The following is a 12,904-nucleotide window of genomic DNA, read 5'->3' as shown; positions in this document are numbered from 1 at the left end:
CTGTCTCACTCTCACTCTGTCTTTCTCTGTCTCTCTCTGTCTCGCTCTCTCTCTCTGTCTCTCTCGCTCTCTGTCTCTCTGTCTGTCTGTCTCTCTCGCTCTCTATCTGCCTCTCTCTCTGTCTCACTCTCTCTGTCTCTGTCTCACTCTCTCTGTCTCTGTCTCACTCTCTCTGTCTCTCTGTCTTGCTCTCTCACTCTCATTCACTCTCGTTCTCTCCCTCAATTCAAGCATGAATTGAGGGAGAGAACTAGTATGACGTAAATGTGCACATATTTCCAAAGCATAGCTTTGTACAAAAGGTGAAGGTGAAATAAAATAAATTGCATTGACAAGAGATTAACTGTCAGCTGTCATGAACTGTGATCAACAGATTAACTGTTGTACCAGAAAAGTCTGATACATGTACGGTTAGGTTATTATGGAAACAGAGGTTACAGATTATGGCATGATGTTACACATTGTGTGCAGAGTTCTTGTGTTTTAGGATTTTCTGCAGGAAGATATGAGTTTTCAGAGTGAAGTATGTGTTTCTGATGAGTTAGTATTTATTACACAGTGTACAAATACTCTCTACCTCCCCCTAGAGTCAGCCTATGTACCATCGCTCTCTCTCGCTCTCTTTTTACCTCCTAGTGCTCATTTGTTCATGGCGCTTCCTCCTCCTCCCCACCGCCAACAGCTGCCAGACCCCCTGAACACCAGAGTTCGGTCTAGGTTTAATTAGATATAATTTGTTAGAGGAGGATTTCTGCAGCCAAGACAATGAAATATGCAGAAATATGACTAATAAGGGAAGGGAAACGGGGACTAGCCTAATTGTCAGGTTGACCTGAAGTCTAATGATGCCTCAGCATAAAGTTCCTGAGAATTTAGTCTGTGATTGAGTAAACAGAGAGCAGGCTGTCACAATCCAGCCAGTAATAAAGGTAACGGCTACATAATGTGTGTTCCCTCAAAAAAAATGTTTGCATTCTTCACCGCTCATCTGCTCATTTAGCCCATAGCCTTAACGTGTTTGCTTGAGCGGTCTTAATCATAGCTGACAGAGCAAAAGAGAACGAGAGAGAGAGAAATAACGGAGCAATAATCTAGTCCTGTCCTTAAAAAGGTCCCACTGTGCTGATGTGACTCAGAGGAATAGCAGACTTGACTGACATTTTGGCCTCGTGGCTGAAATGACGAATAAAGGAAGCACTTTGATAGTGGCCCCGATGCTCTTATGAAGCTAACATTTCTTTTCAGCACAGTTTGACCCAGGTGCCCCAGGGATTCTCAATCCAAAAGCGAGCCGTAATGCAGCCGGTCCCATGGCACCTCTCCAAAGCATATCGTTCCATCTGGATCTCGTCTCTCACTCTTTCCCCATACAGCTTAGCTATCTGCTTGGCATCACGCCGTGACTCGAGCACCACAGATATCTCACACATCAAGGTTGATGTTCTGGCTGGCTGGTGTTGTCAAAACTGCCTGTGTCACCCCAAACAAATGACAGCAGACTTAACGACTCTGTAAGCATCTTTAATACATCAACGTATGCAAACTTAGCATCCAATACAATATGCTCCCTCTGCAAGGAATGTCGCCCATGTGCAGGCCACGTCACAAGTTACATATGTGATCAAATTTTACTTTGAATACTTTTTTAATACACTAATTTAATATGCAAAAGTAGGGCGATTGTCTATACAATGGAGGACCTTGTGTTGGAGACAACCAGGTTCAGCATTGATCAAATATGACAACGTCCAAAGAGCGCTAAGAGAGTTAAACACACAAGTCAGTACATGAAGTTAGTGTCGTTCTCTAGCCTTCAAGTCAAGACCACCCAGTCCAATTTTTTATGAGTTAAGTCCAAGACATGTATTTCATCAGTCCAACTCAAGACCAGTGGGGTCAAAACTTCTGTAAAGACTGCCACCAGAACAGTGCAAGTCCATTTAAACACCATGATGGTAGTAGTCTACCACTGTGGTGAAAGTCAAAAATGTCCCTACACAGTAATACATTAGATACAGTACGGCTTCTTTCTCCTCTTCCAAGAAAGGAATGTTCCAGATTCCAATATCCAATGTGTCAGAGACATGAATTAAGCGTAATAAATAAGGAAATAAATGAGATAACATGCATGTTATTGATAGCCTCAGGGGAAATTTGATATTCATTTCAGAAATTAAGAATGTAATGTCCTATGCTTGACCGGTCGTGGAAATTATCACAAATCCACACTGTTGTTATGTTGTGCAGTCCGACATGAGACTGAGACCTTCAAAACGTGGACTCGTGGGTGTCCGGGTGGCGTAGCGGTCTATTCCGTTGCCTACCAACACAGGGATCTCTGGTTTGAATCCCCGTGTTATCTCTGGCTTGGTGAGGCATCCCTACATAAACAATTGGCCGTGTCTGTGGATGAGAAGTCAGATGTGGGTATGTGTCCTGGTTGCTGCACTAGCGCCTCCTCTGGTTGGTCGGTGCACCTGTTCAGGTGGGGGTGGGGAGCTGTTCAGGTGGGGGTGGGGAGCTGTTCAGGTGCACCTGTTCAGGTGGGGGAGATCCTCCCACACGCTACATCCCCCTGGCGAAACTCCTCTCTGTCAGGTGAAAAGAAGCAGCTGGTGACTCCACATGTATCGGAGGAGGCGTGTGGTAGTCTGCAGCCCTCCCTGGATCGGCAGAGGGGGTGGAGCAGCGACCGGGATGGCTCGGAAGAGTGGATAATTGGCTGGATACGACTGGGGAGAAAAAGCGGGGGGAAATTAAAATTTTAAAAATGTAATGTTGTGTACTTGACCGGTCGTGGAAATGATCACAAATCCACACTGTTATGATGTTGTGGAGTCCGAGATGAGACTGAGACCTTCAAAACGTGGACTCGAGACAGAGTCCATACTCCGAGCGCTACAACCCTAGCAATCACATTTAGAGCATGATCACCGAGCGTCCTTCACCGATTAAGTCCGCATGTGGTCCCCATCCCCAGCGTTTTCCCAGTTCCTCCACCGTGGATGATGTTATGGTCGTATAGTAGGGTGGGGATTCAGTGACACCCGTAGCCCACTCCCAGTGTTATTTTTTTCCTTGTTTTACTAGCAGCACTAGGGTGTTGATTCTGTGTGTATCTTTAATAATTAACATCCATGCTTTTGCATTCACTGGTCTCCTTCATCTGTGCTCTGAGTTAACCCCCTCCAGCGCTCAGAAACAGCCCTTCACAATATGATGTCATTACACAAAGACTGATTTTTTTGTTTGTTTGTTTCTTTGGCTTTTTGTTTTTTCGCCTTCCGCTTGTGTTTACTGCTAACTATACTGCTAATTCCCTAATCGCCCACCCGCATGCTGAGCTCTCATTCACATGAATCTTCCAGACGTCAAAACAAACCCCCAGCTCCTGCCTGCATGGGTTCCCATCTCGGCTAGTGGGCTGGGTGTTAAGGTCGGTGTGCGGGCTAGGTGGGTGGGAGGGGGAGTACTGACCCCGATGCCGCTGTGCTTTACAGGTGCTGGAGCAGTGGGAGTCCCAGCAGGGTCAGGGCAGCCCCGCTCAGACCAGCCTATCAGCCCCCATTGTCCCCCACAGCGCCCCCTTCCCTAGCCACCACCTTCACAGGGCCTCGGTTCCAGAGTCGGCCACCGAAGCCCTGGCCCTGGCCAAGCCCGACCCCATTGACCTGTATGAAAAGTCCAGGGCGATCTATGAGAATAGGCGTAAGTACACTGCAGGAGCAGCACCATGCAAACACTCCTCTCGCCTTCTGCATTTCTGTGTAGCTACGCATACAAAGGACGACTGTGCTTCTCTTCACAAGCAGAGATTTGGGGATTCAGATACCGCCACATACACAAACAGTCACAGATTCACGCTCACAGATCACCCTCTATTCTTGTTTGCACTACATGAAATTAACAAAGCTCACTATTAAACCAACAGAGCAAGAATTCAAGAATGATCACCTCCGTGTTAAAACAATTCTCGTACTCCCACACACATAGTGAGCAATCACATGTGAATTTGTAGCTCCTTAGCCTGCTGTTATCTTGTCGGATAATAGTGCCTCCCCCACCTCAAGTGCCAAGAGATGAATCCAAGTCAATACATGTGTACTTGGCCCTGACTCCCGCGCCCGTCATCCGACAGTCTTTTGAGGGCCCGGGGGATCTTTGCATCCCGACAGTTGAGTTTGTCAGCTCATGTTGTGAGATCAGATTTGTTGATGAATAAACACTCCAAATAGCAGTCAGCCATCTTACTCCTGTCACAATGCTTTGGCACCAGTAATATCACAGGCCACTGTAAGTCGTCAATGTCGGAATCTCCTCTTTTTATTTTTTTCATTTTCATTTGTCAGTAAGTTCCTTCACTGATTTACCCAAAATAAGCTTCAGACAAGTAAATACTTGAACTGCATGCACACACACAATATACACACATGTATGTATGTGTGTGTGTGTGTGTGTGTGTGTGTGTTTGTGTGTGTGTGTATGTATATATATATATATATATATATATATATATATATATATATATATATATATATATATATATACGGGACGACGGCAGAGTGGTTAGCGCGGTCGCCTCACAGCAAGAAGGTCCTGGGTTCGAGCCCCAGGTTAGTCCAACCTTGGGGGTCGTCCCAGGTCGTCCTCTGTGTGGAGTTTGCACGTTCTCCTCGTGTCTGCGTGGGTTTCTTCCGGGTGCTCCAGTGTCCTCCCACAGTCCAAAGACTTGCAGGTCAGCTGAATCAGCCATGCTAAATTGTCCCTAGGTGTGAATATGTGTGTGTGTGTGTGGGGGCGTGGGCCCTGTGGTGGCCTGGCAGCCTGTCCAGGGTGTCTCCCCGCCTGCCGCCCAGTGACTGCTGGGATAGGCTCCACCATCCCGCGACCCTCATTGGGATAAGCGGCTTGGATAATGGATGGATGTATGGATTTCCCGGACTACAAGTCGCACCAGAGTACAAGTCCCTCTCAGCAAAAAATGTGTTGTTGCAAGTTAAAAAAAACCATAGCTTCAGTGTACAACTCGTATTCATATGGTGGTACAGTAGTGATGCACAGGTCATGGTTTTTCAGTACCCGCACCCACCCAACCCGTTATGAGAGTCAATCCGCACCACCCGACCCACTAAAGTATGTGTTAATTAACCACGCAAACCTGACCTGCAAACCTCCAGATGTAGCCCAGGCTACAGCAAAGTGAGCACTGTTTCGTGTTTGGGCTGTTTGCCCAGCATAACACACTGTCTGCAAAGCACAGCCTGTTGTGTATTAGCCCAACAGCGTCTTGGTCTAGGCTGCTAAATAAACAGACGAATGGTTCTGAATGCTGTTCTTTATTGTTGAACAGCAGCAAAACAAGTAACCCTTCATTAAACACATGAACTCTGTCTCTCTGTCTCTCTTGCTCACACACACACACACAAGCCTCTTCTTTCTGAGCAAAAAAAAAAGAGTTTTGGTGGTGTAAACAAAACCCACGGATGCCACTTAGGGAAAAAACTCGTAGATGAAGCCTCAACACTCTGAAACATGTGCACTGACCAAAACCACGATTGTAAAGTGATGATGAAGCTGCTCGCATGCATGCGTGTGTGTTTGAGAGAGAGAGGGGAAGAGAAGGCGGACTAGTAACGCACAGCCCAGCCTATTGCACGCAATGTTTCTGTCAGTTATTTATAACTGACTCGGAGTGCTGCTTTGTCAATTTTTGACCCGTCCTCCCGAACCCGTGATATTTTCTAGTGTGCTTACCCGAACCTGCCCGACCCACTAATCACTATGGTACAGTATTTTCAATTGAGTCACAACATTAAACACTGCCATCTAGTGGCCGTAGTCGAAATGCAGCGTATTCGTCCTACAAAATTACATTGTATAAGTTGCTTTGTAATATAAGTCGCAGGACCGGCCAGACGAGTACAAAAACAGCGACTTATAGTCCGAGAAATACGGTATACACAAATGTGTGTGTGTATGTCTGATGCTGTGCAAGTCAAAGGTGCTTCACTCACTCTGCACCAGTAGCTTAGCAGCTGGCATCCATACAGTGATAGAAAACGATGTAGCCGTGTTATTCATGTGGGGGTGCAGGTCTCTGCTGGGTTGTCTCAGGCCTCCTAGCTGTGTCTGATGAGGTGGTCATGATAGGGGAGTAAAGTTTGTGCAGACCTCCGCTGAAGCAGAGAGGAGTGCTGTACGAGGAGGCATCCTGTATTCAAGAGGACGTGGGTGCCACAACGGTTCCTTATCAAACCTTCCAACGTCTCTTTCTTGTTATCTCTCCATCTCCCTCTCCGCCTTTCTCTCCCTTCCTCCTTCCCTCTTCCTACCATCTTCGGCATTGGATATCAAGATCATTGTAGCATTCAGCCTCTCCGTCCCCTCGTGAAAGGTCAGGAGTTGGGTTGGGCGAGATTCGGCGCGGGCAACTTTTCTAAACGCTCCATTTGCCTGCCTCGGTGTCATGGGTGAATTAGACCATGAAGCTTTTTTGCAGAATAACAACCCCAGGCCACATGCAATGGGACCACGGAGAGAGACTGTGAGCAGACACCTCAAATTTTGGTTCATGTTAAATTCTCGTTGACCCTTAGATCCTTTTTCTTTTTCTTTTTGAGTCAGCGTTGATGTAAATAATAAGTGTCAGCCCTGGTTGAAGTAAAGGCATGTGAGAGAGATTCCCGTATCAATAATTCACTTTATTCTCAGAGTACCCGACTTGCATAGTCATTCAAATGATAATGTTGCTTACGCCTCTCTGGAGTCCACATTGGCTTTTTATTTTTTTCCATAGAGTTCCCTTTTCCTCTCCCGCTCCACCCAAAAAAAACAACAAAAAAATCGTCGAACTGATCAAAATGACTTCTTATGCTACATGACCATATGATAGTCTATTATAAATATTATTATAATGATCTAAAATATACGATAATATGTTAATACTCTTGTGGAATGGATGAATTATTCAAGGCTGTGTGGGGTTTCTTTGGTTCTGTGGGAAGAGCTGAGTCAGTCGTTTTGCATACAGACACGTATAGTTGTCGTTGTCAACCATTTAAACCAACGGGGCCCACCTATGTGCGATTAAAATGCTCGCAGAGGGTATCTATTCTTCATCCCCGGTCACTTCTCCCGCCAGCGAGTTCATTTTTGCCAGAGGATTGGTGAAACCTCTTGTCGCAGATCAGTGGGTGCACGCCACGCTTCACTGTAAATGAAGGGATGGGCGTATTACATGCTGTAAGCACTTCCTGACCATTATGGATGGCGCTGGGGTTCTGCAGCAGTTTTAATGCTGAGGCAGGGGCTTTTATCTTGCCCCGCTCTGTGTGTGCGCCTGCGTGCGGGCGCTGGTAATACTCGGCTGTGTATGCAAGTACATTCATAAACGCTTTACAGGTATTTGTGTGCGCCTGAGCGTGCAGATGCACATTTATTTCTGTTTGTGGGTGGATGTGGGTGGGTGGGTGATTGTGTTGGGGGGGGGGGTTTCAGGGGGAGGTGGCCTGTATACATGTGTTTTTAATGTGTATTATTGTTCATGGCTGCTTCCTACATCTACCTCCATCTAGAGCCCGGCCAGCCACGAACAGCGTTTCCTGCAGAGCCCTCAGGTAAATATGGAGTCTCCGAAGGGGCACTATCAGAGCACACCAACAGTTACCAACTGAATTTCATTATGTTGAGCAAAGTCAAACCGCAGGACAGAACTGACGGATTCCTCAAGATGCAGCCCGATGGCAGTTATCATATTCAGTGTCAGTGTATTTTTTGACGCGTTTGTTCGTGTAAAATTACCCCAAAATGTTAGAACTGCTGTTACTGTCAAAATGTGACTAAAGCCCCCTTGGGAAACTGTCCTCCTGGTTGTCAACATAATTTAACAAGTTTCAGAAAACCAATCAGCTTCTGGTAATTTATTACATCATTTCCAACCTGATTTAATTGGACAGTCAATTAATTATCTTCATCAGCATCGTTTGTCAGTTGGTCTGCCGCAGTAAAACTTGGCTGACTGGATTGAAATTGGACTGGATCTTTAAAACAAAGTCCATTATCTTGTCGTGATGTTCACTTTGAGGCGTGCCCGTGTTGTCTCAGGAGCAGAGTACCAGGACATCGAGGTCCACCTCCGCCGACAGAAGTCCGGCTTCGGGTTCCGGATCCTCGGCGGGGACGAAGCGGGGCAGCCCGTGAGTCTGGAGACGCGTGAGAAGGCTCGTATGGTGATGGGCGTGAAACCCCGTCATTTTTCTCCTCTCTAACACAATACATACGCACACACACACACCTTTGACCCCCCTGAGAAAGTAACTGTTTGTTAAAGTAACAATAAATGCAGTAACATTTACATCATATAATCTTGTCGTTGGGGTTAACAATCGCTTAAAGACCCCATCCAGGGTGTCCAGGTGGCGTAGCAGTCTATTCTGTTGCCTACCAACATGGGGATCGTCAGTTCGAATCCCCGTGTTACCTCCAGCTTGGTCGGGCATCAGACACAATTTGCTGTGTCTGCGGGCAGGAAGTCGGATGTGAGTATGTGTCCTGGTCGCTCCATTAGCGCCTCCTCTGGTCGGTCGGGGCGCCTGTTCGGGGGGACGGGGAGCTGGGGGGGAATCATGTGATCCTCCCACTCGCTATGTCTCCTTGGCGAAACTTCTCACTGTCAGGTGAAAAGAAGCGGCTGGCAACTGCACATGTATCGGAGGAGGCATGTGGTAGTCTGCAGCCCTCCCCGGATCAGCAGAGGGGGTGGAGTAGTGACCGGGATGGCTCAGAAGAGTGGGGTAATTGGCTGGGTACAATTGGCGAGAAAAGGGGGGGGTCAAAAAAAAGGTTCTGCTCACTTCAAGTCACTGTCTCCCAGACAAAACATCCAGTACATCCACTTTCCCAACACGTAATGACAGCGATTGTCCAACCACAGATCTTGATCGGGGCCATCATCGAGAAGAGTCCAGCAGACAGAGACGGGCGCCTGCGGCCGGGCGATGAGCTGCTGTTCGTGGATGGCATCCCGGTGATGGGGAAGCCTCATCGATACGTCATCGACTTGATGCACGGGGCAGCGCGTAACGGCCAAGTCAACCTGGTCATCAGGAGGAGGTCACCGGCTGCAGGTGAGAAAACACGGACCGACTTTAGCCATGGTCTGTTCCTCATTGTGCCTCCATCCTGCCAAGTCTGGCTCCACCCAGCTCTGTTCTGCTCTGCTCACAAAACCATTGTTTTCCTCAAAATGGCTGTACAGTTTTAGGTCCAAACCCTGTCAAATGGGAAGGGACACATCCCGTTGAGACTTGTGGGTCAGCGGACTGACCGTCTGTTACTGATGATGAATCAAGGTTTGGTGGACTCTAATTACAGCAGGTTATAATAAGGGCTCTGTTAACCCGGGAACAAATGGGTTTCAGATTCTTGATTATGACGCGCATTAATCTCCAAATCCTACCTCTCCTCGTGTCTTTGTCCTCTAATTTGTGTCATATTTCAGTCGTGCTTGTCAACCTCCGTCTCCCTCCACATCTGCCTCCTCTCCACTTCAGTCTTTTAATGAATCAGGCAACAGGATTTAGTCAAGCCAGGAAACTGAAGCGCTAATCTCCTTGAGAAAATTGTTGAAGCCTCAATTTCAAACACAAGTGCACACACCACACACACACACACACACACACACTTGTACACATTGCTTTCTTAGCCCCGACTCCCCTCTGCACGCATGACCCTTGCCTTTTTACCTTTGAGCCAATATAATAGGGCACAGCCTCAGGTGGACTGAAGACTCCACAGTTCTCATTATCACCCCCAAAGTACAGAGACACACACACACACACACGCACTAATCATGTGCTTCCCACTCACTTCTTCCCCTCTGTCAAGCCCCTCTTACCAAAGGCTAGTTAGTGTGTGACTCATGCCTGGCCTCATCTGCAGCCCTTACTTACATCCTAATTGTCTGACTCCCACCAGCACTTTCCACAGTCTCGGACTCTGTGCACAGAGCTCTCAGTTCCTTCTGAACCGTCTGCTCCACTTCAGGATTCTCACAACCTGGTCTTTTTCGCTACAGGTACATACATGTATAATAATAATCATCATCATCATTACATTTATATAGCGCTTTTTTACACGCCCAAAGCACTTCACATTGAAGGGGGTAACTCACTTCAACAACCACCAATGTGTAGCACCCACATGGGTGATCCACGGCAGCCATTTTGCTCCAGAACGCTCACCACACATCAGCTTGAGGTGGAGAGGGAGGAACCATTGAGCCAGTTACACGGGGGGGGGGGGTTAGGTGGCCAGATGGAGAGAGCCAGTTTGGGAACTTTGCCAAGACATGGGGGGACCACCTACTCGTTGTGATAAGTGCCATGAGATCTTTCATGACCACAGTGAGTCAGGACCTCGGTTTAATGTCTCATCTGAAGGACAGCATCTCCTACAGCAGTGTCCCCGTCACTGCACTGAGGCACTGGGATTTGATATTTTTGTTGTTTTTATTTTATTAGGACCAGAGGGAAGACTGCCCTCTACTGGCCCACCAACACTACTTCCGGCAGCAACTCAGTTTTTCCGGGCGGTCTCCCATCCAAGTATTAGTCAAGCCCACACCTGCTGAGCTTTTGTCATTTGGCAGAGCCAGATATGTCTGTTGTGTGTAAGTTTAGTCATAAATTCGCGTGCCAGCAAAGTGTGTAGCGTTGTGTTAATGCATAGTTGGTGTAGAGATGCATTCTCACCCAATATGGAAAGAACGTGCCATAAGGTTAAACCACTGAAGGGCTGACAAACAGTAGTGTTGAATTTTAATGTGGTGTGTTCCCACGTTGGGGTGATTGTTTCTCATTTCTCTCTTCACTTGCTCTTTTTGTTGTTAATTATTAATCCTTCAAATGAATGTGTGTGATTGGGTTTTTGCAAATTTATTTTGGTAATGTTGATGCGCCGCCCGTATAATTTTTTTTCACAGTGTCATTTTTGGATTCTTCAAAGGAATAATGTATTTCATGGTTATTTTTGAATGCAAAAAAAAAACAAAAACCAGTGATTTGACTTTGACTTTCAGCAGTAAATTTATCCTGCACTTTAAAGAACCAAACAGCTCTGTGTCGTGATCAGACTGCTTGGCTGTTCTCTGAAACACAGCACCGACATTTGTCCATCAATCAGCGTTGTATGGCACATGGGCGTCCGGGTGGCATGGCGGTCTATTCCGTTGCCTACCAACACAGGGATCGCCGGTTCGAATCCCCGTGTTATCTCCGGCTTGGTTGGGCGTCCCTACAGACACAATTGGCCGTGTCTGCGGGTGGGAAGCCGGATGTGGGTATGTGTCCCAGTCGATGCACTAGCGCCTCCTCTGGTCAGTCGGGGAGCCTGTTTGGGAGGGAACTCGGAGGAATAGTGTGACCCTCCCACGCGCTACGTCCCCCTGGTGAAACTCCTCACTGTGAGGTGAAAAGAAGCGGCTGGCGACCCCACATGTATCTGAGGAGGCATGTGGTAGTCTGCAGCCCTCCCCGGCTCAGCAGACGAGGTGGAGTAGGGACCGGGGCGTCTTGGAAGAGTGGGGTAATTGGCTGAGTGCAATTGGGGAGAAAAGGGGGGGGTAAAAAAGCGTTGTATGGCACATGACTGCAGCAGCCGGCTCAGCTCTCTACCTTCCTATGCAGGTGAGGCCTGTCCGGAGAACGGCCGCAGCCCGGGGTCAGTGTCCACCCAGCACAGCTCCCCGCGCAGCGACTTCACCTATGCCAACAACACCGACGCCACCCCGCCACCCGGCGCTGCCAGCGGGAGCAACAATGCCACTTCTGATGGGACCCCAAGCGTGCCGCCCAGCGATGTCGTTATCAACCGAAAGGAGAGCGAGGGCTTCGGCTTCGTCATCATCAGCTCGCTTAACCGGCCCGAGACAGCCACCGCCATCCGTGAGTCTCGTTCAGTGGTCCCCAAGAGAGCCATTTATATTCTAAAGCATTAAGGGGTCGTATTTCATTTCTGTAGAACAGCCACTTGAAAAGAAAAAAACCAGCCCTGTGTGAATGCTGTGAGATCGTTGTAAAGCCTAACGGATAGTCTTTATATAGCGCCGTGATGAGGGTAATGCTTCAAACTAAAGTTAGCTGGTTGAAGAGGTAAGGGCTCAATGAAAAATGAAAAAGCTCTTCTTTGAACTTGTAGCCCTCCAGCTCAATTATATATGTCCTCCTGCGCTAACTCTGCAACACATACTCTGGTGGGCCGAGGTGTGCTCGGGCGCTGCGCCCACACACATGCAAAAACTCGGCCGGCTTACATAAGACCGGAGTGAGGAGGAGAGTGAGAGAGGGAGAGTCAGTCAGTCAGTGTTGTCAGTGCACAGAAAAGCACAATCCTTCAGCTGCCCCGTGTACTTGTGTGTGCGCGCGTGCATGTTTTTTGACGTACACGGTGTTTCCGTTTTAAATCCTTTGCCAGCCGTGCCCCATAAAATCGGGCGCATCATCGAGGGCAGCCCAGCGGACCGCTGCGGGAAGCTGAAGGTGGGAGACAGGATACTGGCGGTCAACAGTCAGTCCATCGTCAGCATGCCGCACGCAGACATCGTCAAGCTCATCAAGGATGCGGGCCTCAGTGTCACCCTGAGAGTCATACCGCAAGAAGGTGAGAGAGCAGCGTGTAACACACACACACACACACACACACACACACACACACACACACACACACAGATACAGATAAGGCTTATGAAAGCAGTACTTAAGCAGTCTTAGAGCAGTAATTGAATTGTGTCAGAGAAGTAAAAGCTTAATGTAATCTTGTAAAATGTTTTTGTGTTTGGATAGCATCCCACTTGTATGAGCTGCTGCTCACCACCCCTCTCTAATGTACAACACTGTGCAGTCATAAT

General features: G+C 47.9%; 1 protein-coding gene across 1 annotated transcript in view; it reads left to right on the top strand.

Annotated features, from left to right (window-relative positions):
* Positions 1–12,904, top strand: part of magi2a (membrane associated guanylate kinase, WW and PDZ domain containing 2a) — a 333,028-nt gene that overhangs the window by 307,592 nt on the left and 12,532 nt on the right. Inside the window, exons 12-17 of the mRNA XM_056275592.1 lie at positions 3,501–3,708; positions 7,575–7,616; positions 8,104–8,219; positions 8,933–9,125; positions 11,685–11,942; positions 12,472–12,657. Coding sequence (XP_056131567.1) covers positions 3,501–3,708; positions 7,575–7,616; positions 8,104–8,219; positions 8,933–9,125; positions 11,685–11,942; positions 12,472–12,657 — 1,003 coding nt within the window. The remainder of the gene's footprint in view (positions 1–3,500; positions 3,709–7,574; positions 7,617–8,103; positions 8,220–8,932; positions 9,126–11,684; positions 11,943–12,471; positions 12,658–12,904) is intronic.

This window comes from Lampris incognitus, chromosome 3 (assembly GCF_029633865.1).
Source record: "Lampris incognitus isolate fLamInc1 chromosome 3, fLamInc1.hap2, whole genome shotgun sequence".
In the NCBI taxonomy this organism is placed as follows: domain Eukaryota; kingdom Metazoa; phylum Chordata; class Actinopteri; order Lampriformes; family Lampridae; genus Lampris; species Lampris incognitus.
This window is presented reverse-complemented; position numbering and strand designations above follow the sequence as displayed.